The sequence below is a fragment of the Leuresthes tenuis genome, unplaced genomic scaffold (assembly GCF_036924035.1).
Source record: "Leuresthes tenuis unplaced genomic scaffold, fLeuTen1.0.hap1 SCAF_1, whole genome shotgun sequence".
NCBI lineage: Eukaryota > Metazoa > Chordata > Actinopteri > Atheriniformes > Atherinopsidae > Leuresthes > Leuresthes tenuis.
The window spans coordinates 20,209,909-20,237,355 of NW_027325355.1; the positions used below are offsets into that span (position 1 = coordinate 20,209,909).

A 27,447-nucleotide genomic window follows, 5' to 3' on the forward strand; every position below is an offset into this window, starting at 1 on the left:
AATGCACACGCTCCAAAACAGCTATTTGTGGTTGTAAGTGGTATTTCTTCAGCAAATGATTCACACAAACAAACTGGTCCAGTAAAAACCTGGGGCAGATTCTCCACTCTCTGTCCAACAATCACAAGCTCACACACAGTTAAAACAGGATCTTACTGCAATGCGAAGCAGGGTGGCTTTGACGGCGGCCCATCGGTCCTGCCGTCGATCGATGACCAGGATGAAACCCACTCCTGATGCTGCAACGCTGCAGGAGAAAAGCACACACTTATCACCACGAAAACCACTTTTCTGGGTTTGTGTGTGTCTGTTAGATAAGGGGAGGGCGTGTACTGTTTAAGTCAACATCTTGCAAGTGTCGGGTCTAGAAAAAAGATCAAAACACGTGAAAAGAGAGTATTCCGACAGAGGGCCTTTATGCCGCATGTGGGAATGTGTGTCCTGCATGGCAGTGGACTCTATGTACAGGAGCCCACTTGATCAAATTACAGACTCATGCTCTTGTAAGTCTCTAAAAGATATCCAAATGAGCATAGTAAGCTTGAAAAAAACCTTCAAATGTATCTTCATCACTCATTACTCTGATCTCGGGGGGATGTGGCAGGTATTATGTAATTTTCAGCAGAGTTCATATGATTTAAACATGTTAAAAGCCTAATTTTTATGCCACATGAGGAGATTTTTCATGCCTGAAAGTGCACATATTAAAGCTTTCACTGACTGACATTGCTTTGGAGCGTCTTTAGTGCTTTAATTTGAGATTCTGATTGGATACATGTTCAGTGATTCAAAAGGGGTGCTAATAAAAGGTTAAAATGTTGCTGCCAACTGCTGATGTGTCTGCAGTCATCATTTGTCATCTGCAATCATTAGGATTGCCATGGCAACCTTGGCTCTGCATCAGTGTGTTCGTGAAAATCTTGCCATTCATTCCACAGGCAGGGCCATATGTAGCAGCCTCATTAAGCTAATGTTTGTGCATAGGTGTGCGTGTGTGTGTGTGTGTGTGTGTGTGTGTGTGTGTGTGTGTGTGTGTGTGCTGGGGGGTGCAGCATTTTCAGCAAAGGTCCTGTTGGACAAACTGACATGTATCCTAACACCTAAAAACACTGAGGCTCAATATTCAAGAACAAAACGCACACACACACACAGACTGTGAGCCCAGCGTAAAAATACTGCTGATCTTGCCCATCTGGGTGTCATTAAATGCCAATTTTCATCATTGCACACATCCACACAGAGACGCTAAGATGATGTACCGAGTGAATGCTGCAACAGCAGATCCTCAGTCCATCTACTGGAAAAAATATCCAAACCTCGTGACTGAATAATTGAGGAAAATCTTGATATTCCAGGATAGAAAAACACATACAAAAATTCTTCAATGTTCCACTGTTATCCAAAAAGAATCCTTAAATCTTCCTTTTTCTGTGTTCATCCAGTGTTTGTGGCTCGCAGATGGAGAGAGGTGACCGTTCCCATCCTTGCAGAGCATCTCCCTCCTCCTTCTCCTCCTCTCTTTGCTCCTCCGCCAGCCACCTCCTGCCAATTACAGCTGAGCTCTGCAGCCTGCTGCTCGCCCATAGCCAATCAGAGCTCAGAGTGCAGCTGAGTGGCAGCATGGTGCAAGTAGCTGGTGGGGAGAGAGGGAGGGGACTCAGAGGGTTGGGGAGGGGGGTGTTATATATAAAAGGTGATGAGCTACACAAAAAAAAGCCGCCATGACCCACTCATATGGATATACAGATGCATCCTCATGCTTTATCCTCCCCTTAATTATGTGTAGAAGAGCGTGCTTGTGTGAGGGGAATGAGGTGCTCAGTGATAAAGGAAAGGTGAAAGGAGGGAGGGGAGAGTGATTAGGAATAGAGAGAAAGGAGAAAAAGTGTGTGATAAGAACAGATAGATGAGAGGAGGTGTGGATTAACTACCAACAGAGCCTCAAGCAAAAACCAAAACCTTTTGTTTCAGAAGGGTCACTGCAGCATTTATGAGAAAAAATATTTGCAAATTGTGTCTATATTCCATTTATATCTACTTGAAGATCAGAAAATTTTCAATGGGAGGAATACAATCTTAATTCTTCTTTAACAAGCTCAATATTTTTTCTCTTGTCTTAAAATCTTTCATTCTCATTTAAATGCATTTCTTTCAATCTTTTATGGCTCTTTCCTTGTGTCCCTTTAGTATTGTACTGGCATCTGTTGGCACCACATGGTATTGCACCTCACTTCACTTTCCAGACCAAAGGACATAGTGGAAAACGTGCATGAGCATGTGTGTTTGTGTGTGACACTGACCTGGGGACACTTGTGAGGTAGCCGAGCACATTATGAATTTCTCCTTCTTCAAGCTCATTGAAAGCCGGGGACTCTGGGAAGATGATGATGGGGCTGCCGTTCATCCCACGACCCCCTAGAGACACACAGGTCAGGGAACAGTTCACACAAGGGTGACAATCAGGCTTGGTGTCAACCTGGTGCTGTGGATTTTCTATTGACCTGCTGACAGCTGGATGGATAATTTCTTAACCGTCTCTGAATCCTAATTCTAAGAAGTCACCAGGACAATGTAAGAAAGATTATACAGTAGATGTAAGTGTACCAGTTCCTTATAATTAATCTTGAGTTACTCTTCTTTGACTTAATTTTCATTTTGTATTATTTTTCTGTGGGAATAAACTTGGGATTATAGACTCAGATAATAAAACAGAGCTGCATGACAATAGTGTAAGTTAACTGGACCAAACCTGACTTTCTACTTGCATAAAAATCCCGTCACATACTGACCCATACCCATAGTTGGAAGTATCCCAGCTATAAAACCAAAAGGGTCCAAACACATGCAATCCCACACTTGGCCTTGTCTTTCTCTGGTGGGTCAAGTTGCACAGTACATCATTGCTGGCATGAATTATTCACTGAGCAGCCATGATTGTCATGGTAACCCAACACATGGTCCTACGTGTATGCTTATGTTGCCTTGTGTGCTTTTCTGTGCAAGTGGTTGGTCATGACTGTCTGTCTGTCTCCCGTCTGAGTAAGCTTGTCATTGGGAACTGAGGAAAGAGGAACTTTTCCTACAGAGATGTCCAAAACTGGCCAAGCTGAACTCTCTTTTTCACGCAGACTGATTCTTCCTTGATGTTTTACAGTTTAAAAATTACTTGTTACCATACAAACGTGCTTTTTCACATGGATTCACAGGCAATCCCATCATGTTTGATAGTAATGAGATTTTCAGGCATGTTTTTTGGATTTTTTGGAAGCTTGAACCATGTGGTGTGGTGGCTTGATAGGCTGTGTGCTCTGTAGTAATGACAAACTGTTTATGATTTTTTTTTTTTTTTTTTTTAAAGTTCAAATGTTTACAATACAGAAAAAGACCTCTGAAGTTCAATATGAGAAGCCTTGAAAAATCACTTACAATCTTAAAATAAACAGGTCCATCGACTACATGTATTGATCTCGTTTGAAACAGCCTCTATAGATAAAGCTAGTACATATAGCTGAAAAGAAAAAACTACAAAATATGAAAAAAGTTAGTACATTTAACTTGCATTGAAGGATTAAGTTCCAATGACTGATTCCACCCCTTTACGGTGGAACCTGCCCAGTCAAAGCCATCTAGAACCTGGTGCTGTCTTTGTTACTAACACGTATGCCAATGCAAAAAAGGTTGTGAATACCAATTAGTTTGGCAAGAAGTATTATAAGATCTCCATACAATGTAAAATAAAATCATTCAAATGGATTTAAATTCATTCTTTACATTTATATCAAACACTGGTCACTCCAGTGAATTCAAACTGAGGCAAAAACAATTCTCAAAGAAGAGCTTATGTCCAAAATGAGCATCAGAGACAAACTACAGGATGCCAGATGCATTAATGATGTGTATGCACAAAAAATCATGCATATGACAGGTGGTTAGAAAGGACGAATATGTACTTAATATAAAGCAAAACCAACAATTTTACAAGAACAGGATAGAAACACGTGTTTTTCTCATTATGTACTCTTACTTAATTGTGGGTGCTATAAAAAGCTGCAGCTCTGCATCACAGTCATGAGTCAGGATGACTGGAAGACCTTGATAATGAGAATTTAAAAAGAGAACAGGGATTTACCAATCATTGTGATTTTCTGGCACAATGCTGGCATAAATTGCTTTCGGTTACCAAAGACTGTATCAGAAAACAGCACATATCCTGAGATTTATCTGTACATTTCTCTCTGCCGACCTCCTGATCATCTCCTAGAAAGGCTGTGTACTGTAAATGCTTTAATCTGTTGAAGATTAGGCAGGGGTGGCCGGTCCCCCACCTGTAGCCCTGACATGATGTCCTGTGGGAACTGATGCATGTTTTGGCCTCACATTTAAAATCTGACCTTTTTTTTTTTTTTTTTTTCACCTCTGAAGGGTTGTTTGATCTGATCTTACATAGCTGGCTCAAAATAAAACAGATTTACTTGCGATGCAAACAATGTTTTTATATGCAAGGTACTAATTAGGGCAGTGGCTGCATCTACGCATGGCCTAAAATGGGAGAGGAATTCAGGCTTGTGCAAAGGAGTACATTTTCACAATGATGTAGATTTATAAAGGAGGTCCGCATGCATGCACAACTTTATAAATCCGCTAAAAAGAATGCAGATGCACAGTTTTTCTGTCTTTTGGGAATTATGTGCTCTGAACAGAAGAACACAACTGTAATAGCAGACATTTCTGGGATAACAACAGCTTTTCAGGAGACGAATCTCATACTGACTATGATGCACGGCAGTGGAAGTGTTATGATTTAGGGTTACTTCACTACTGCAGGAGCCGGGCAGCTTAACTACATTAATTCAATCAGGGATTCTGTGTCATACAGTGTCAATAAATGTTTGAAGATAGTTTGAGGTGCTCTGACGTTGAACCAGAAGCGGACCTTTCAAAAGGATGATGAGCATCAGCAAAAAGCCTCATACTGTCATCTTTCTTCACAAGACTAGTAATTTTGCTAGGTTTTCTAGTAAACAACTGGTTTATTAAGTTAAGACTGAAGCTTAAACCAAGGAGTTAGGTACACATGAATTTTATTATTTTAGGACAAAAATATCCAGACTAACACATACAAAAACAGAAACAAATATCCAAAGACCCACAGCCTTTCAAACAGTGCCTTTTAAGTCTCTGCACTTAGATGTGGAGCTATTTCTGGAGTCCAGATGACAAATCTGTGTTACATGTCCTTTTAGTTTTCTTGTCACACAGTTTTATTATTTAATTTCTTTATCATTTTACCATTAGGCGAACATTTCAACAGATTTATCCTGACTTCTGATAGGACAAGGCTGCACAGAAACAATGACACACAGAAGAGCTGCAGTTTTAAAGCTTGTAGAGCTGTTTCATTATGGTAATCTTGATTTGCCCCATTTTCAACTAAATTCCCTTTTAATTTGTAACTTATTTTTTTGCAGGGACGACCCGAAATGTTAAATCTAATGTAATCTATCTGGATGTCACTAGTTCATCCTGAGTTTCACCTCTTTAGCTTAGGCAAACAAACATGATTATGTAAAAAGTTGCAATGTTGTACTTATTAGGATTTATTGCATCAATCAATGTATTTTTTATGTTTTTGGAGTTCAGTTAAATTTTTCAATCTGCTTAAATGTATGACTTCACCCCTTCTTAAAGCAGTGCATGAGCTGCGCTCAGGGGAGAAACAAACCAAACCAACCTGGCAGGATGGCAAACTGTTTCTGAAGTTCGGATCCAATTTCAGCTGCACACAGAGGAACATCTTCTCTCTGTAGGATGTCATCTAGACAAAGAAATAGAAAGAAATATTAGAACGTCTCAGTGCACACAGAAATATCCTTTTCACTCATTAGCATAATACACAGCTGGTGGCCTTGTTGTTGGAAGATCTCAGCGCTTCGCTGTTACAGGCAGCTGATTGCAGTCAGAGCTGAGCAGTGTCAACTGAAGCAAATGGAAAGTAAATGTGTCATTTATTCTGTTGGATGAAGACGTCTGGCAAACATTAAGAAGGTCAGATTAGATGAGACCACAAAATATTAGAAATATGCACAAGAAATCATACAGCAGGGAGTGCTCTGGCCACATTCTGATAGGGAGTCAATAATCCATCATAACCCATTTGGTAGTTAGCACTCATATGTCTAATTCATCAGTAAAATGTTTAGCCTCCTCAGGTATAAACAATGGGAGAGGGATAGGAAGTAAGTGTAAAAAGGAAGTATGGAAAAGGGAGAAATGAGTGGAGCAGAATGGGAATATGGGGTGAAAGTGAGGTAGAGAGTGGATGAAGTAAACAGCATTTGGATTTCCTCTTCTCTCTGGTCTAGCTGGATTACAGTAATCTCATTTAGCCCGCTCAGACATGTAGGCAGAGAAAAAGCATCCCCCTCCCCTTTCATTTGGTTGCCATGTGTGACCCATGCATGCCAAACACAAGCACTGGTTCGTCAATAGTGTACAATCATATGTGCATCTGTGAATATAAACTGAGAACGTCTCATCTTTGTGTGCATGATGGAGGCTCACAATGAGGCGTGTGTGCATGTAGACAAAGGCTGGCACTGACAGTCCTGTGAGCAAGTGTGGCAAGGTTTCCAGACACAGTGGTGGAACTGCCAGAAAGAGACATTAATTATCATGTAAGTGCAAACCAAACAAACTGTTCACACTCAAAAGATGAGCCATCCCCTCAAATCATCCCACAGGAGTGACTGTAAGACATCCAGTTAAAATGTCACCGAGATTCTCTTGAGTTTGAAAGCCCAAGAGATGAAAGGGTGGGTTCAGTGCAGATTCAAAAGCCCCATAACCTTCTCTGTAACTAGACAGCTGAAATCTTATTCCTTATTACAATCACAGACAGATTGTGAGGCGACAGGCCCCTGGACACAGACTTGGAAAAAGCCTCCCACTTGTATAGAACAGACAAGATGTGTTGAGTCTTTTGGTGGTTGTTTTGTGTCCATTTGAAGCTAATGCAACTCTTTGGGACACTCTTTAAAGTCATTTCATGTCAATTTGCAGTCATTAGGTCTTGTTCTGTAGTCACTATGAGCTTCCTTCTTTTGATTGTGCATCTTTTAATTTAATTTTGTGTCTTTCTGTGGTAATTTTGTATCTCTCTTTGCAAATGTGTCTCCTTTTGAACATAGCGCTCATTTTGCATATATTTATGGTCATTTTCTGTCCTTTTGTGTTCAGTTTGCATACATTTTTTGGTCATTTTAAGCAATCAGATGTTTCTTTGCAGGAATTCTGCTTACTTTTGTGGTAATGTGTAATGTCTTTGGCCAAATTGTGCATCCTTGTGGACATCTGCTTTTTTTTTCATTTTTTGTCTCCGTGAAGACAAAATCTCTTTTCAGCCAATATGTGCTACTTTGTAGTTTTACACATTTGCTGTAATTTTGCTTCTTTGTCCAGTCAATTTTGCATCTCTTTGTCATTTTCTGACTGTAAATGTTTACAATGCTAGGTAAGCAGAACTCAGACTGAATTCACAATAATAAAGACTTGTCAGACATGTCTTCTGTGTGACTGGCCTTACTTGAAACCTGTTAAAATCCAACATTAACAAAAGGTAAATACGTCCACAGCCACACAAGCCACTCCCTAACGCTACTAGACTTATACAAATACAATGTTGATATATTTAGCATATCTGGTGTTTGTCATCTAAGTTCAGCAGGTGCCCCAAACTACTGTAAAGCATTTCAAGGGATCATGCAGCTTGCATTCTCCATCATAAATATTGTTTTTCAGGCACTATTATCCAAACAATGGATGTGATTTATTTATTTAATCTTGAAAAATGCATATACTGACACTTTTGTGCTTCTCTGCAGCTACTCTATATGATGAAGAAACCCATCAGATTAAGAGCTTAGATCTTCAGTAATGCTACATACAGTGTGTCAGCATACTATTGGCCAGACAGTGACTCATACTACACACTATAAATATAATGTCCAGTCCACACTCAGTGCAGAGCAGCAAGTGTGGGAATGTAAGCAGCTGTTTGTTGAATGTTTGGCATACACTTGGCCCCTGTTTTCAACATCTTCACTATGACGAAGCAAGCAAAACACAAATTATAGTAGTTTTGGTGATGCATGAGTCCATCGTGGAGATGTAAAACACTGTCTGTCACACTCACATATGGAGAAAATGCTGATTAGTCATGAGCAAGGCTCTGGATGTCAGTGAATCATGTATAGACTGACGTTTAAGAGACCATTAAAAGAAAGGACTTAGTGAAATTCTGGACAAATAATACTGATTGAAAACAGAGATTGATTATGATCTATAAGTAATACAAAGAAAAGTGCAAAGGGGGGGAAAAAGGGCAAAACTGTGTCAGCAAATGAGTCGATGCAAGAAAAATGGGAAGAGGAAAGACTAAAGGAAAGGGTCTAGAGGCAGGTGGATGCAGGTTGGATTAGAGAAAGAGTTTATGAAGCTCTAATTTAAGCCAAGCGATGTCAACCAGTGTGCAACTGCAGCAAAAACAGCTACACAAAGAGGAAAAGGTGGAAGAGAGGGGTTGCTTTGCTGTGACGTGAATAATGAAAAGTTCCTTCCTGTAAAGATAAGCCAAGGGGAAAGCTGATAAATGTTCACCTGAACATTTTATGATCAACATTAGTGGACATCTGATATATATGAGGCAGACTGTGTGTGAGCAAGTGTGGTGCCACATATCACACATGTGTAAGCTCACTGGGGCAGCTGTCAGTTCAGAGTGTCAAGTGTAAGCTCTGACTAAGACCCCGACTTTGGATCACAGCCAGTCATGTACAGTAGTCTTTGATACTGGATATATTTGTGTGCGTGTGAGTAGAAAATGCAACAAGCCAATCTATAAGTCACCATACAAACAGTACGATTTAGAATAGAAGAAGACATTTATCTTTGAAGCTCAATGTCAGAATTAAACCATTGGAATGTAGATTTTGCTCAACCGCTTTAGATTCAGTTAGCATCTATTGAGAGTGCTATTCCAGAAAGTAAAAAAAAAAGTCCAAAATGGTAATTTCCTTGTCTTTATGGATGATTTTGGTTTTAGATAAAAATCAAAAAAGGAAGCCGTTGACAGGGTCACTGAATATTAAGACAGCATATGAATAATATAGGACATTGTTCATGTTATTTCCAGTCACAACAACAACAAACTATTCACAAAATAAATATTTGCAAGAACTCAAAACTTGGTATGGGGATTGAAAGACCAATAGAAAAGATAAAAACAGACTTAACTATACACGTAATAAAAAATTCATTAAGCGGAAAGAAACTACACGGTGCTCATAGTTATACGAGTGAATGCTGCAGATATATCAGACATGCAGGCGTCAAGCAGCTTTTCACTGCTGCTGCTGCCCTAAAACTGTGCTTTGTCCCCAATGGAATGAATGAAATTAAACTATAGTGGCAGGGCTGCAAGTGAACCCTTTTACCCACTAAACAACACACACACACATACACACACACACACACACACACACACACATACATACACACCAGAAGTGGGGCAATGCTGCCAAACACAAATAGTGATTATGGGGGGCCTAGAAAGAATTTCCCCCCCACCTCATGGCACCCTTCCCCCAGGCTCCCCAGTTCATTCATCCTTTTTCTCAAAGGCTTAGCTGAAGAATAGAACATGACCAAACAATGTTCACATTAAAAGTAAATATTACACCATTAAACTCTTTTCTATTATGTTGAGCTCAGCTCCCCATAATCATCTGGATTCTGCTGTTAAATTAAAGTGTTAAAGTTGAAATTAAACTTAGTTGTGTCCCAGCATAACAGGTACTTAAGCAGGTACATATGCGCTAACTTACATACATCATTTTACATTTATATACCATATGAGAGGGATTCCACTACACATTTCAGGGAACCAAACAGGGCCATCTCACATTGAGTGTCTCTCACTGAATTCCCAATTATGTGCATCTTTGACAAAATAAGCCCTGGGTTTAAAGGGGTGAAAGGATAGTGAAGAGGTGGAGGAGGGGAAGAGGGGCAAATGATGCAGTCAAGGGGGGGGTAGAGGTGCTCTCATCTCAATGAGATGAAATGGAGGACAGGGTTTCTTTACACATGCCTACATATTTAATGCGTTGGCCCGGCAGTTGCTGATACTGTGGATGTGATCTCTCTCTGTGGTCAGGAGCAACACCACACTGTCTAACCCCAGTGGCATTTTTTCACTATTTCATTTTAAGGCTGGACAGTGTTGTTGTCATATCTTAGATCAAATGCAGTCACAAGATCAGTTTACAGTAAAACAAAAAACCTTTGGGCTCGTTAAAGTTACAGTCGCTGGAAGCAAAAATTCTTCTGAACTGCAGCCCAGCAGATGTACTTTGTCAGTGTCTGGAGGAAATACAGTCATGGATGAGAGAGAAACGTATACAATGAAATTAAGACAAAACTGAGATCATTCTGTTTGGTAGCAAAGAGAAGGAGGTCAGCATTGGTAAATATCTTGAGACTCGGGCCCTTACAATCACTGAACAAGTTCGTAACCTTGGAGTGTTGATAGACTCAGATCTGACTTTCAGCAGTCACATCAAAGCTGTCACCAAGGCAGCTTTTTACCAACTCAGAAACGTCAACAAAATTAAAGGTTTTCTCTCCCAAAAAGACCAGGAGAAACTCATCCATGCATTCATCTCCAGTAGACTCGATTACTGTAATGGTCTTTTAGCTGGACTTCCCAAAAAGAGCATTAAACATCTGCAGCTCATCCAGAACGCTGCTGCTAAAGTTTTAACCAGGACTAAGAGTTCTGAACACATTACACCAGTTTTAAAATCTTTACACTGGCTTCCAGTCAGTCACAGGATAGATTTTAAAAGCCTACTGATGGTTTACAAATCCCAGAACGGTTTAAGCCCAAAATACATCAGTGACATGATCAGAGAATATAAACCCAGCAAAGCTCCTAGATCCAAGGACTCAGGTCAGCTGGTCCAGTCCAGAGTCCAGACTAAACACGGTGAAGCAGCATTTAGCTGTTATGCTGCAAACAAGTGGAACAAACTGCCACTGGAGATTAAACTGTCACCAAATGTAGACATTTTTAAATTCAGGTTAAAAACATTTCTTTTCTCATGTGTCCATGCATGAAATCTGCACGGTATCTTTGAACTTATCGAGACTGTTGCTTGTTTTTATTCATTTTAATGATTTTATTTCTTTCTATTTATATTCTTCTACATATTTTTAATGCTTTCTCTGCTCCCTGCTGCAATGCTTTTATTTTATGTAAAGCACTTTGAATTGTTTTGTACATGAAATGTGCTATACAAATAAATTTGACTATGACTTTGAACATTACTATTACTGTTAACATCCAGCACAGTTTCAGATAATCTTTTTCCTTCAATAATCAAACACTTGTTGTAGTTTGTCTCACGCACAGCACATTACATGCGTTACAGACACTCACCCCTTTATGTCACGCTGTAACACGCCAGGTGCCCTTTAACATCTGGGGAAACTGTTGAGAGAGGCTGTATTCGAAGCCAAACCATCCATTCCTAACCAAGTAAATATGGCCTCAAACAAATAGTTATTTCTATTTGTTTCACAGGTAGCAGTTGTTTCTTTAGACAGAGGTAGTCCCAAAACAACAATTTGCAAGTGCAAATTCTATTTCTATGTTTTCTGATGACAATCTTATCTAGATTTCTAAACTTGGATGAAATGCACCGAGGCTTTAATTCCATTAAATTAAACACTGTAGTCTAAAACAGAAGAATGTTCACGTCTGTGTTAACACATGCTTGACAGTATAATTCTGTTAGCCAGATTCAAGAGGAAGACTTAATAACAGGCACTGTTGTTCCTTCGAGCCCCCACTCCTATGTGTGCGTGTATGCCTTTCTTTTCCACCAACACTCCTTTATAACATTATTGCATAAATTCCCCATTTGCAAAACAAGACAAACTTCAGGTATGTCAACAATTAGAGGTGGATGGCAGGAAACTGCTCATTTGAGACTTATAAAAAGGGGATTGTTGTCAGTGTCTATTATTCTCACACATGTCAACCTCCTTTGTGCCCCAAGTCATGTTCCTACAGGTTTTCCTTGCCAAACACACATTGTCGGTTCAAATACAACAAACAGCTGTTCTCTGCTTGTTAATGGCCGTCGGTGATGGGGGCTGGTCAAAGTTCAAAGTCGCAGGAAGCTGGAGAGCTGTCTGATGTTGGCTCAAACATGCACATGAGCACACACACAGGACCCTGGCTGTGATTTATGCAAACAAAAACAAGCCTGACATGTCTGACCACACAGAGATGACCTAATCAACATGGAGAGTCCACAGTTGATTTCTAATTCAAATTTTTGTCTTGTGCTCCAATATTTTAGCATCAAACAGGTCTGATTTAAATTACATTTACAGAGATGCGTGCTCCTCCAACACCATTTTAGTGGAACCATTACAGATGCAAGGTGTAAATAAGTAGAGGAGTTACTGATGATTTCACTGATAGCTTGAAGATTTGATCATAAAGTGGGACAAAGACATGTGAAATACACCCAACAAAAATGCACAAATTTCTTGGTTGAAACAGTTACAAGAGTTCAGCCTCACATCAGTAACTTCTGATCTAAATTTCAAGTGTGCATCCTGGATTTCCTGCACAGCATCAGAATAGCAAAAAAAACCTTGTAAAAGACACTGTCCAAGACTCAGGCTTCGCTGGGGCCTCGAGTTCTTCATCTGCTGCTCTGGTATGCACCAAATGGAAAGGACCAACTTGGAATGTAGACTCAACAGCACAAGGTTGGAGAAACGAGGTGTGTGTGTGTCTGGTGAGGGTGTGGTGGAGGGTCAAAAGTTTCTCTGTTGGTATCAAATGCCGACAGAGACACGGCCAACTGTGAGTTAGTTTTACATGTAGCACAGCAATGGTCTGCCTCCTAGTCTACAGGCAAGTGTGTGTGTTCCTATGTTTGCACTCGTGTGAGGGAATCCAAGCTCTATTTATGTGGCATTAAAGTCTGGGTTTACCAAAGCTCCATCTGTCGCTCCGGCGCAGCAGCATCACGCATACAGGACAGTGGCTGGTATGCGCACACACCGCGCCAAATAACAAGTGGGTCACAGGACCAACAGTGGCCTGGAATGTGTGTTTGTGTCTACGTGGGTTTGTGCCCATCCCCACACCTAAAGTACAAATTAGTGTGGCTCAACACAGCCGGACAAACATTAAAATATCATATGTTCATATGACTGGGTTCCTCTTTGTTTTCTGAAGTCACAGCTGTGAAACTGAAGAATATTCATTTGAGTCTTATATTTGATTTTCTGGAAGCATTAAAGGATTATGACAAACTAATTAATGTATATTGACATAATAACGTATTTATTAATATACATAACAGTATATGTCTTATTTTTAAATGGAACAATTCCACTGTGCATCATACATCCACTTAAATACCTATACAAACACCACACCTATACAAATTTTTCAATTTTCTTTTTAATATTTAAGTTCCTTATTATACGACTGTCTAAGAAAGGCCAAGAAGCCAATGGTGATGCTCTGATTTAGGGAGACAAAACAGCAGCTTCATGCTTAGCTCTGTCACTGGCACTGAGCCCTGATCTACTGAGTAGATTTTGGCATCATCATCTTGGCAAAACAACACACTACTGTCCCTCTGTCTACAGTCTGCGCCACCGTCACAACACACAAAGATGCGATCCTTCTCCGGCTTTGTTCCCATTGATCAACTCAAGCAAATCTGTTTTCAGATTTCATTAGTGGAGTTTGAATTATTTCAAAGGACAAACAACTGATTTTCTGTGTGTACAAATTAATAAACAAACAGCTTTTCAAGTTTGCATTCAGCAATTAAAAGAGATCATCTACTGATTTGTGCTGGATGGGTTAATTGCTGTTAATTGTCTCCAGACACCTAACAACTTGAAGCAGCAAGTTTTCTTCAGGTGCATGTTTTATGTAGTTTATTTATGTATCATAATCAAGTAATTTTTAAGCAGCTAGTGAAGACAAATATGAAGTGTAAAATTAAACAGAGTTCAAAATTAACTGGTTCAGAATGGAGACAAACTTACTTGACAGTTCAGTGTGTGAGGCCCCTGCTGGCCCCTTCTTTCACCTAATACAGTCTTTTTTCTGTCGTCTTGTACACAATAAAATAATTTTTTGAATCAAAATCACATTGTGGCACAGTTTGGTGTGAGTCTGTGTTAGAAGTTCAGGTATTTACCATAAAATTTGGCGAGGAGAAGACAAATGAGCACAGGACACAACAAACACTGGATACACTGAACGCCATTTTTCAATTGGCCGTCGCAAGTGAACTCAAAAACTTTGACCTGGTCTCAAAAAAACAAAGTAACAAAAGGAAACCAACACCTGTAAAGGTGCAGTATATCGCAATAACAAGGAAAATTATGTTTCTATACATATCGAATCACTTTGCAAAATTAATTGTTGTGTTTTTATTACCTTAAAAGAAACCAAATATCTTTTTGTGCAGCAGGTCTTTCTACACGGGACGGCAGCCACATTTGTGCTGCCATCTTTCTTTATGACTCCTAAGGGGACAAACAAATACAATGTGCCTTGGGAGAACTCTTCGCTTTTAAACGTCACTGTGGCAGCCCAGTTTAGGTGGTGGCATTGCCATTGAAGGCATGCAGAAGAAGAGCAAGAAATTTGAGGCTGATCCTCCTACAGTAAAGGAGGATCATACTTCTTGTGTAATGAAAGGGCAGGCAAGGGCGTGTGAATCGTTCTCGTCAAAAGAAGCAAAAGATTGACGAGGTGAAGTGAATTTGGGAGAGAAAAAGGCAGAAAACAAGAACAAACATCAAGCAGCTTCGATTGAGCCTTGACATGCATTTTGTTGCTATACACTGCATGGACAGCATGTAAGGGGGTTTCTATCACCACTTTGACCTCTAGATGTCAATAACTGTCACGCACTCTTACTTTAAAGTGGATCGGTTGATAGTTTCAATAAAAAGTTGTTGTTTTCAAGGGACATACTAATAAATCGTGAACTGTATGCCAGACAATAGTTTCCTTGTATTTCTGCAGCAAAAACAGATAACGATCCCTAAGGCAGATGTGAATCATTTTGCAGTGAGTAGCTTTCAGAGGTGCTGGTGCCTCATGTGAAGTTTCTCTACCCAGAGGCCACAAACTTTGATAACAGTCTAAATGTTGTCCTGAGTTTCTACCTGCCCCTAAGGCAAAGGCATGCTGCGGACCTGTGATCTCTTATGGGAATTTCTGTCTCAAGGAACTCCCAAATCCACTGGGAGCTAGTGAGAGATCTGTGGTGGAAGTCACTGGACTACAAAGCACATGCTCACAATCCTGTGGGTTTAAATCCAGGTCCTCCTCCCTTCCTCTTTCTCTACCATTAGAGGGAAAAAACAGACAGTAATAGCTCAACTGAGAGCAAAACCAGCAGATATAACAGCAGCCTTATTTTAGCTGCCTCTGGCCATCGCTACCAGTCATTACACTACATGGTACAAAGAACATGAAACCTAAGAGAGGCTGAGTGGGGAAGAAAAAAATGGAAATGACATACAAAGAGAGAAAGAGAGGGAGGCAGCCAATAAGCAAATAATCCAACAGAGCTGTGTTTTCACTTGTCCTGAATGAAACCCATAGCTGCAGGAAAAACCAAACACTACTTTTCTACACAATGACATCTTCCACTGGTGTTATTAGATAGAAAGGATTTATTACATCCACATCAAGTTAGTTCTCTACAAAGTCTACAATATAGTCAAATGGCTCTTGGCACAATGTGGTGACAGGTTCCTAATGGGCCATAAAATCTAAACAAAAGCAACTCACAGTTAATTTGCATGGTGAAACTTTTTATATTCCCAGCAGCATGACACTGGCTGGCCCAGAAATTTGATCCGAAGTTGTCGTGATAAAAAGGTCAACCATCCTCAACAGAAAGCAATACTTCTTTTCAAAGCTTACTAGGTCATGCTGAGAGAGCTTTTTCCACACAGGGTGGGGTCTGACAAATATTGCTTTTAAGTAGCAGTTACCCCTTTTAAATCTCCTGCAAATTACATTGGGTACCAACTTCTCTCCCATTTCATCAATCATGCCGATATTAGACTCAGCGAGAAAATTCTGCACAGACACAAAGTCTGTGGTTTAAAAGAGTGACAAAAGTTGACATTCAGAGTGATGGTGCATGACGTAAGTAGCAGAACTTTTGCCTTTTAAACCGCGTTTTGAATCCTTTGTGAGTTCAGTACAAGACACTTGTGCTGAACTCATAGGTACTGATAGGCATCAAAACTACTTGGTTAGTGTTTGGAAAAAGATCCTGTTTTGGATTAATGCACGTTGAAAAATTACACTAAAAGAGGTACCCAGTGCGGTACAATCTAATGGCAAGTGGCAAAGAGCTGAATGGAGTTGATAACTGAGACAAATGCATTTTTGATATGTTGTGTTTTGGTTTTGCATCTTCTTTTTCCTCCTTAAGGAATCGATACAGATTTAAGTGGCTTTATGTTATTTGATTTGTCTTGTGCTACCGATGCTGCTAAATGCAATGCGAACAGGGAGTTTTAACTTCAGATTAGTGTTTCCTGTTTTATGAAATACTGAGGCACTGACTTGCTCACTTGGATCCATGTCCTATCCTGCCGAATGGAAGCACAGCTGTCAACTTCTAATCCAAAAAGTAGCAAAAAAAAAAAAGTTAACATGGTGGAGCTTGTTACTGTGTTTGTGTGTATGAGCAGGGTTTATAGGCTCATAAAATAACCAACCGCAGCCCATCTGCCAGCAGAGCAAACAGACTCAATTTCTGCAAGACAAAACTAAACACACCATACTGTACACACACCTGTAAGAGCCCACAGAGGGTCAAGATAAACATGACAGTGTCTCGTCTCTGTGGATTATTAAAAACACTGCAGCTCATGGGTTTGCCATCATTTCTCACCAGAGCAAACAAAAAGGCTGAATAAATGAGACAACCAAAGAACGCACATGCTCACGCGCACACACACACACACACAACAGAGAGGAAAGAAGGGGGAGGAGATGTTGACATTCAAACACTCAAAAGGGTTTTGTCCCAACGTTGCTCCCAACTGACATGAGGAAACCCTCTCTGTTAATAGGAAGAATGTTATTAACATGCTGTCAACGTTCTCTTCTGCACTGTACTGAGAAGAGGCCGTCGTCACATTAACACACATTTCACTTCGACCAGGCATCAGGACCTGAGGACAAAATACACTGTCTGCTTCAGATGTGATTATGCAACTGTTTGATGGATGGTAATGCCTTCAGCAGGAAGAGCATCTTTGTGCATTGAGACAAAATCAATGTGGATAACAAAGTCAGGCCACGTTGATTCATTTAGTTCATTGATAAAGCCTCATTTGTAAACTGCTTTTAACATGGTAGAGTTAAACTGTGATGATTCTACATTGGAGCATGTTTGTCCAGCAAATTTTTCGCAATGTTTTGTTATGTACAATAATCCGAATAAACCAGCTAAAAAGCTGAAATCAGCAGACATGGACGAGTTGGATTCTATTACATAAACGGACCATAGTGCATTGGGTTTAGTTTCATGACATTTCTTTAACTCATCTTGGATCTATGTTGAAATTGTTCCCATTTTGCAAATATCAGTTTTGAAGCCTCGAGTTCACCGTTGTATAATTTATGCACAATCACAAGGTAGCCCCACCCAAAGGCATACCTCGCTTTATAGTTTCTTTACTCTTTTACTCTACCACTGTGACTGGGACTGAGATTTTAATGAGGTAACAAATGAAGTGAAAAGCATAGACGTCTGTACATCTGGACTTATTTTCACAGGAGTCCCCCCCTGTTGGTGATTTGGAAGTGTTAAACTCACTCAGACAGAGTTAATGCAACCTTTCCTTGCTTTTGCCTTTCAAACACTGAATTTTTCATGACATGCAATGACAAAAAAAAAAAAAAAAACATTCAGAAACATGAAGGCAAAACCAACAATTTACAAGAAAACCTGAGGGTTTAACATCTCAAATGTTTGTTATTTAACGTTTTTAGCTTCTGCAGTGTTGAAAAGCAAAAGATGTCAATGGAAAGTTTCCAGTTTTCTTGAAAACCTTCAACTTTTAGAGGGCTTTTGTTGAATGAAGCCTTGGGGCTGAGTGTGTTATAAAACTTCTGCACCAGCTTTATCTTTATGACCTGCAGGCTACATCCATGACTCAGTCCAAGTTCTCTGCTAAAAGGGTCTTCTTCTAAAAGATTCTTAAAATCTAAGATCTGCAGAGTTCTGCACTCTTATTTTTCATCTTGAATACAGCAGCTTCTAAAGAGCAGAAGCGAGACTGACATAAACGTCTAGTGGAGAGGCAGAAAACACTTTGGCTCAGCTTTGAGCTTCTCTGCTTTCAGAGCCTGTGGCTGCACTGCATGGATAAACACGCACAGAAAACCACCTGCAGAATTCTCACAATGTCATCTGTCTTCATAAAATGTATTCACACTCATGAAAAAGACACAACACACACACACTAACAGATGAACAAAGTTGCCCTTCTCTCACTTAATTGACAAACAGAAACACACACTCTACCTGTGATCATCTTCAGCTGCAGCCACAGCCTGGTGATATCGTGGCAGAGTTGAGACACTCGGTTCAGAGCCATTGTGTTGTCGCTGCATGTATGCCTCCCTTATTCACGTGCACACACACACACACACAGACACATACATACATTTAAAACAGACTCACACACGGCCACGCATTCTGTCAGAGAACATCCCGGTGGAAGTTCAGGCAGTCCATTGCGCCGCAGCCGAAGACTTCAGCTGCTTACTGAGCTGTCACTGCGCAGCACAACCCCCCCTCAACACACTTACTCACTCATACACATACACCCTCCCTGTATGTGCCAGTCAGGAGGAGGAGTTTCAGATCGTCAGCGTCTGAGTTCACATTTCACACTGTTTCCACAGACAGACAGAGACAAGAGAGTAAAAACCTCATCTACAGCCTTTTGTACTGACAGAAACTGAGGTGACAAAAGTGATAATAACTAATACATTATGATGATCATGGTTATGTAACCAAAGGATTTTTTTGTTTTGTTTTGTTTTTGTTGTTTGTTTTTTGCATGTTATACCTTTAAGAAAACTGCAGAGTATATGCAAGAATCTATCCATTGGTTCCAAATGTGAGACATCCCAAATTCTTATCTTAATGACCATAAGGTTTCACATTAGGATAATGTCAAGTAAACATAACTTCTAATACATTTACTGTAAACAATTCAAAAGCAAGACTCCGTTTTCTTCTCCCTCTCTCTCGGCTTGCACTCAACAAGCACACACACAATGCAGATGAAGGCAGCAGGGGGACCCAGTGTGCCACATACTGGTGAAAACGTGAACAGGCTTTCATGAGTTCAGCTCAGAAAAAGCTGCCCTGCTGAGAAAGACACACTTTTCAACTGCTGGTTTATTCAACATCATGCCCACCGTCACTCACACCAACGAGGTGTGCAGCAGTTACTCACATCCCTCTTCCTGACTGACTGCACATACAGATGATGGAATTCTGGCTGCAGTTCTCAGTCATTTATTCTGTTGTACATCAGAGCCAAAGAGATTTATCCTGATTTACAAGCTATTGAAATGGCTGTAATATATCTGTCTCTCATGAAATGTTTAAAGTACTGAGATACCCTCATTTCTTTCATTCAAGTACAAAAAAAGGCATCTCATTCAAGGAATGAACGAGTGTTGTGTCTACTACAACCAATTTTAAATTGTATCTTCAGACACTTTGTTACTATCAGCCGGTCTACTATGCAGTGTGTCCTTTGAAAAATGAAGAAAAGGTATTAGTGAAGAAAAAAAAAAAAAGAAGAGGTGGCAGTACTAAGAAACTATCTACAACAGGTGAATAGTATCTGAAATTTATGTTCTTGAGATATGGGAAAAATCCAGCATTCAGGACCTGTAAGATGCATCTGGACCTTCAGTTGATCTACTGTTGGCTCAAGCCTCATCAGAAATGGTTTCCATGGAAGGGTGGCTGTCAAGAAGCCATTCTCATGGAAGGGAAACAGGGAGAAAAGACTGATGGCTCTTATGGAGGGATGAATCCTCCCCAGAGCCTGGACCTCAACATTATTGAAGCAGTGTGGGATCATCCTGACAGAGAACAGAACAAAAGGCAGCCAACGTCCAAAGAAGAGCTTTGGGATGTCCTTCAAGAAGCCCGGAGAACTATTCCTGAAGACTACTTAAGGAAATGCCAGAAAGCTTCTCTAAGATGGTTCGGGCTGTGATGAAGAATAAAGGTGCTCAGACCAAATATTGACTTTCAAGCTCGTTAGAATTGTGCAAACTCTGTTTTTGCCTTAAAGGCTGTATTTCTATTTATGTTTGCACATATTCAGTAAATCATTGCACCTATTTGCTGTTTTCCTGGTAAAATATAATCAGCTGTGGCCCAAGACTTTTGCACAAAATTGTATTTTCTTCATATTATCAAAAACAGAGACAAATAAGTTGATAAAGATGATTAAAAAAACATTTAGTCTTTTCACTTTGTTTTAAATCTTTCCTTAATCTGATTTCCATTAAACACCTAAAAGAGTCTCTGCAGATGATTTTAAACCAAGGAGAATCTTCATCTGCAAACCTGTTCTATGACACTGCTGAGTGGCACAAAGGAGATAATCCATGCTGACGTGTGGACACACATATGAATGCACACACACATGTAAGCACAAGACTACCACTTACTCAGTTTAGGTCAGCCCACCATCCCTGCCATCTCCACAATAAGCACACACCAGAGTCATTTATGAACCTGCACAGTGGTTGTATTGTGTGCGCATGTATTATGTCCCTAGACAGTCACATTAAGCGCACATCTGAAAATAGATTTAAATAGGAGACATCCAATCCTATTTATACAAAAAAAGCAATGGCTTCATGATCAGAGCAATTTTTGTTTGTGTTTTCAAGCCAAAATATTTCATTGTTTGTGGACAGGAAAAGAGAGGATGTGACTGGCTGCAAGGAGAAGAAAGACGACGTCTGAGTGAGATTAAGAATTGGATTAAATAATTTGGAGGGGAATCTCTCAATCTTGTCTGAGATCAGTTTATGAATACATGAGGGGATTCAGAGGATCTGAAAAGACATGCAGTTGATAATTGTCAAAAGACGTTATATTTGTTCCACATGCCAAGAGTCGTTTTAACATGCTGTGTGTGTGTGTGTGTGTGTGTGTGTGTGTGTGTGTGTGTGTGTGTATGTGTGTGTGTGTGTGTGTGTATACATTTTAACCCTGGCGTCAGATTTAGATGATAGAGCACGTTGGCTGCGGGACAGGAAGAGTCAGACGATATTTTTAATCGTTCACTTCCTTGCACTGGTGATTTATCCTCCAGCAGCAACAGCAGTTTCATCCTCTGACCATGAATTTACACTTCCGCCCCCAACACTGACAATATAAGTTAAAAAAAAGAAATAAATCATCACTAAACTGGCTTTTTTGGCTACATTTTGTACTCGACTGCAACAGAAGTTCAGTTTTGTTCTTTTCATTTCAGAAATGTATTGCCTCTGCTCTATTATTTAGTGTCAGGGCTAACATTTGAGAAAAAGGAAATTCAATCATCAGGTTGAAATTTTGAAAATAAGATTGACTCTTTCAAGATTAAATTCCAAAATCAAAACATCAAATATAAGGGTTTGTGGTTATGGACAAAAACATCTTGTGCAAATGAGTTGGTAAACATGTAGTTCATAATCCGTTTTTGCAACAAAGACGGTCACTCCTTTAGCTCACAAACGCAGTATGAACATTATGACTCTGAAGATACAGGGGCAAAATTTGTGTGTTCAGACGGAGAAACCAAACTTGAATTTATAGACCACAGAAGTCAATTTTCTTAACATTCTGAATTTATTATTGCAATAGTATTTTAACTTTGCATTTTGTTAACATGGTCCTAATACTTCTTTGCAATTATTTTTCCAAATTAAGGTTTATTTGAGCTAAATTTTACCACACACCTCACACAGATGAAAAAAAAACAGGTTATAAGACATGTGCTCTCTGTTCCCCATGTAATCTCAAAGTCTACAAACCAGTAAATTCCCTTAAATTCCTCATAAGAGAGTTAGTCCAGCATTTTACTCCACAAACGACTAAGTCATAGCTTCATATTACAGTTTATGGTCACACGGGTTGACTTTTTAAAGACACAAAAGGATCATCATTGATAACAAATAATCTTTAAGCTAAAAGGCTCAGAGGATCTGATGAAAAGCAACATACGATGAAATCATGAACAAAATTTCACCTGACCTTTTCAAAGCCTCTAAAATTAACTGAAAATCAACACAGAAACGTGCATCTGTATGTGTTTACATGGGATACGGAGCAGACAGAAACCTATTTGTGTGTTTGTGAGGGATGTAGTGCAGACTGCAGCTAGAATAGCTTGCAGCTGAAGTATGAATTTAAGCACATGTCTTTGTCTGCAAGAAAGAAACTGTCGAGTCCTTCCGCCTTACGATCAAACACTATTGGCCTGCTGGAGCATAAACAGGAAGACACCAATTGAGAAATGACTCACAGGCCGAAACAAGAAGCAAAGGCTCAAGTAGCAGAATAAAAACGGGTTAAAATGCATCTGACTCAAGACTGTAACAACATACTAGCCAAAGCTTAATTGCTATTGTTTATACATAAATTCAAATTAAAGAATCAATCTGTTAAAAGCAGATAAAGACAGGGGAGATACAGGAGCAGGGAGTCATCAGGTCTTTTAGTCTGGGTTTTAGTTTGAACTAAGATTTCTATTTTGATCAGTATCCATGGGCTCGGTCATCCACACACATGGCTTCTCATATTACTACTATATAGATGATATGTGCCTGTCATTCCTGCAAGATGATCCTACAGTCTTTACACCCCTAACATGCCTAACCTACACTTAATATTCTGCTCTACTTGTACATTTAAACAGAGCACTTGATGTATAAACCAGGGTTTCTTACTCCACCAAAGCTGACCAGTTTCTGTCATTTTATGCCAACCACAGAGAAAGTAAATGTAGTGGGTGACTAACATTCAAGCATAGAAAATGTCTCAATTTCACCTTTAATTCCAAAGTAGACTCAACTGATTTTTCTTACAATACATGCAGACTCTTTTCATAATACCCTTAATCATGGTCTCACATATGGACGAGGTTTCCCTCCATCATAAAACACGTCTTTGTGCACTTTGTCTACAGTCTTTTCAAAGGTCAAAGTGGACAAAATTAATTCTATATTAGGCTCAACTTTTTCATCTTCATAATATCCTTGATCTTATTTTTACGTGTAGTATAGAAACAGAACAGTTAACTATATTAATTCACAACCTGTTTTACCGCAGTTTACTGAAAGTCCATCGTTAATTTGGACCATAAGAAAAGTCTTAACCTTCCGGTACTTTGTGTAACTGGCCCTTGGGGTTCTATACATTATCATCCGTATGTATGGACAAACTAATTTGAATGCAACTCCTCTCATTAGAAAATAAAATAGTCATAAAACATTACAGACTAACAAACAATATCCAGCTAGCATTTAAACCAATGACATTTTTATTGTTGTACAAGAGGCAGTGCTCATTGAGGTTCCCTATAAGTGCTAAGATTTTGTGGACATCCTTAATCCTACATGTTCTAGTAAAACCCAATAAAACTTATCACCACAGACCTGTGCATTTTACAATGTGTGCGCAATGCGCATGCAGTACTGAACCCAATGAAAGCTATCATCAGTGTCACAATTTTCCAATAAAGTTGCATGGAAACAAGTGTTTTATTAGTTTTACACAACATCTTAATCGTTGGACATTGTGACCCACTTCTTTCAGGGTACATCAGAGTCACTTAAACTAGTGGAGCAGCCTATATGCACATCCAAGGGAAACATACAAAAAAAATAAGATAAATTAAAGCAGTGTGCAAGGATAGACCTCTTAAATTAATCAAGTCAATGGCACAAAGGTTTATTGGGGAGCGTAGTATTATAGTAACGGCAACGATTAAAAGAAATAGGAAACAGATCACAAAATCATAAGACTTCTCATGAAAGAGGAAGGACTGCTAACAAAGGAGAAGACAGAATGCTGTCATTGCTCATTATTTAGGAAAACACCAGGATTGTACAAGTCAAACAGCTGATAATTACAAAACTGTGAAATTTTGATGATGCATCGCGTGTATATTTTTTATCAATTACTGCACGTACTACACAATAACAGCTTTGGTAACTTTGTACCAGAAGCTTAATGTAATCCCTTTGATTGTCAAAATTAAAAACAACACCTTTTAATGGTTCATCCATCCCCTTTTTACTGTAACTTAACCAAGTAATAAACTTTCAGGGGGATTAATGACGGTTTGCTTTAGTCTCAACCAAGTTGGACAAAATTCCTAACCCTCGACAGGCATCAAACCCTTATCTTAAAAGCCATATTCAGACTTTACAATTTTCAGTGTCACTGGTGTTGTTGTGCTGTGCATAGAAAGCACTGGTCTCTGGTCTTGTGTTTGCAGTCCTCATGGGTTCACACCACACGACTGGTCTGCAGCAGGGAGACACACTTTTTCGTCAAATTAAAACAGCTCATCTGACTGATCTTTAGCAAGAATTTACAGTCGTCCCGCACACAAGTCTGCTGTACGTCACTGATGTTACTCTGGAATACAAGTATCTGGTGGTGATTCAGAACTAGCAGTTTCTCTTCACGGCTTCTTCCTCCCGACGTCTGTCATGATAAAGCACGATAGAAAAATTAATCTTACCAATATTTGACCAAATTCTGCTCGGTTTCTTGAGTCCAATCATATCAGAATTTCTTCATCACGCTCTCCATCATTCTTGTTATATTCCTGTTCAGTGCATTTGTCTTTCAGATTTACCCCTCTTAGCATGTGTCTTCCAGTCTGGGAACTGCTACTGCTACTGAGACCACATAAAACATCAGACCCTGCACCAATCGGTCTGTCAATCTCCCGGTTCTTTCTTCTCCCATCTGTAAACAAGACCTTGAGATACTTGAGAGCTAACAGGTTATGCACCTTCTTTCTGGCCAAGAAAGAACAGCTACGGACTTGGAGGTGTTAATTATATTCCCAGCTGCTCCATACTTGGTTGCCAACTGTCCCAAATACAGATGAAGGCTATCACTCTATTGCATCATATGAAAAAGAAAGGTGTAGTCCTGAACTTACTCCACATCTCTGGGAATGAGTGTGACCTGTTTCCTGCTATGTGAGACAAGGTATTACCACCTTTCAACAGACACGGTGTCACATACACTTATCCATTTATTTTCTTTGTCCTATACCTCAAAAACACATGTACACTGGCTGTGCAAACTCCCACACACCACGCTTAAGTTATTTGAATCCAAGGTTTCACAAGCAGATGAACTTTACTCTCCAGTACCCCTCTGAATTTCCCAGGTTGCATGGATCCAAATTAAAATCTGCCCAACATATAAATATTTAGGAATATTTAATCTCTTGGCATCAACATTCTATGTTCAACCCCAAAAATTGAAAGAAACATGAGATGACACAGTAACACAACAAAGGAAAACAGGATCAAGAGCAAAGACACAGAGAAGCCGTAACTATAAATACTCGAATCATGTCTAAATAAAGACCAACGCTCACATTAAATGAGCGGAAATAGACCTAACCATAGATGACAGGCACCAGGATCTGAAAAGCAGTAAGCAAATGCTGCACTCTTCCCACATGCTCAGAGGAACCCTGGACTGTTTAAGTCTGACCAAAAGTGGGCAAATACTGTCCTTTGCCAATGCAAACACACACCTCTTCTCCAGCCTCTGACACACACAATCTGAAAAGTAATAATGCCAACTTTTACCAAACCACCTTGAGCAAATAAGGATGTAGCAGCACTGCAATAACCTTCCCTCACATATACTATACTATAGATAGAAATTTTACATGTACAATTACACATTTTCAAAGATACCAAACTTCAGGTTTAGTGGACAAAGAATGAAAGTTGAACTATGCTTTTGACCAAGAAAATTATGGAAAAGTCTGATTATTGTTGGTTCAGAGCTCTTCTTTAGCTGAGACAATGAACAGTTGGGAAGATCAACGGCTAAGTAGAACTGATAATTTGCACTCCAAAGAAGGGCAAGCCACTGACTTTACAAGCACACAAAACACAAAGTCAATGAACGCAGAAAGTAAGTGCATTTTAATCTTATTTACATTTTTGTTTGTCATGTGGGTTTTTAAAAAGCAGTCCATATGACAGAGACCAAGAGCAAACACGAACATGGAAAATGTTTATGAAAGAAAAGGCATACATTTTTGCTTCAAGAGGTCTTTGCAGCTGTTGCATGTACTTTTGGAGGATTATTCATGAGGATGAATCAGATCGTGTCAATTATCTACAAAGAATCTGAAGGAAATGTCTCCAACCTGATAGCAATTGCAGTTATTTAATACATAAAGAAAGTGTTCTAGGAGGAAACAGAAATCCCCTGTAGTCATGACTCAGCTTTACAGAAAGACTGCCAAAAGTAAAACAGCAGAAAAAAATGTTTCGAGAGGTTAATAGAATAGAACATTTCATGTGATCATCATGTGGCTAACAAGAAGCACAAAGGAAATGCAACATTTGCCGGGAGGCAGCAGTAATTTCTGCACTTGAGTATTTGCAGTGATGTTTGTCACTAGCTTATGCTTTAATGTATCCCTGAATGTTGCACGTATGAATTGGGAGATGCAGTATGTAGTTATGACAAATGCTTAAGTTTGTTCACTGTTGTTGATTTAAGGAGAATATCCCATAGTTATTCAATTGATTTTAAGTTACATGTCTAAACTATGACAATAAAAAAAAAATCAAATAAAAAAATCAAACATCTAATTTTAGCTCACAGCTGTAACGTACCTTAGGCTAAAGGTTCCTGCCTGTCACACATCACCGGTAATCTCACATACACACCTCTGCAAAACCTACCATGCAGCCGCTGACAGCAGTGGGTATAGTTGTAGTAGCTCTCCATCTCCTCCACTGAGATACAGATAAACGTCTTCTCTCCATACTCCTGTTTTCCTGTGCATTCCTTAATCCCATTTCTCTCCTCTTCCTCCTTCACCGTCTTCATCTCCACAGGTAGAGAGAAGACTACTGCATGCCTAATTCTGCTCAACTCATCTATATTTCCAAATCCTCTGTTGCTGCACACACGCACCTGTCAAGATGTCTTTCCTGATTACACCACTCCCATTTCCTCTGCCCCTCCCTTCAGCTGAGAAAATCTGACTACTTAC

The 27,447-nt window shown here is 39.6% G+C and overlaps 1 protein-coding gene across 4 annotated transcripts in view; it reads right to left on the bottom strand.

The window, feature by feature from the left end:
- mcf2la (mcf.2 cell line derived transforming sequence-like a) overlaps positions 1-27,366 on the bottom strand; it is a 47,359-nt gene extending 19,993 nt beyond the window's left edge. The window contains exons 1-4 of one of the 4 annotated variants that reach the window (XM_072397943.1): positions 27,134-27,366; positions 5,732-5,815; positions 2,301-2,415; positions 157-247 (exon numbers count right to left, since the gene is read on the bottom strand). In XM_072397943.1, coding sequence (XP_072254044.1) covers positions 157-247; positions 2,301-2,415; positions 5,732-5,815; positions 27,134-27,281 — 438 coding nt within the window. In that variant the 5' untranslated portion in view covers positions 27,282-27,366. Of the gene's footprint in view, positions 1-156; positions 248-2,300; positions 2,416-5,731; positions 5,816-18,671; positions 18,940-27,133 lie in introns of those variants that run through there. The other 3 variants (XM_072397941.1, XM_072397942.1, XM_072397940.1) reach the window with 3 other exon arrangements.
- Between the last annotated feature and the right edge of the window lie 81 nt (positions 27,367-27,447).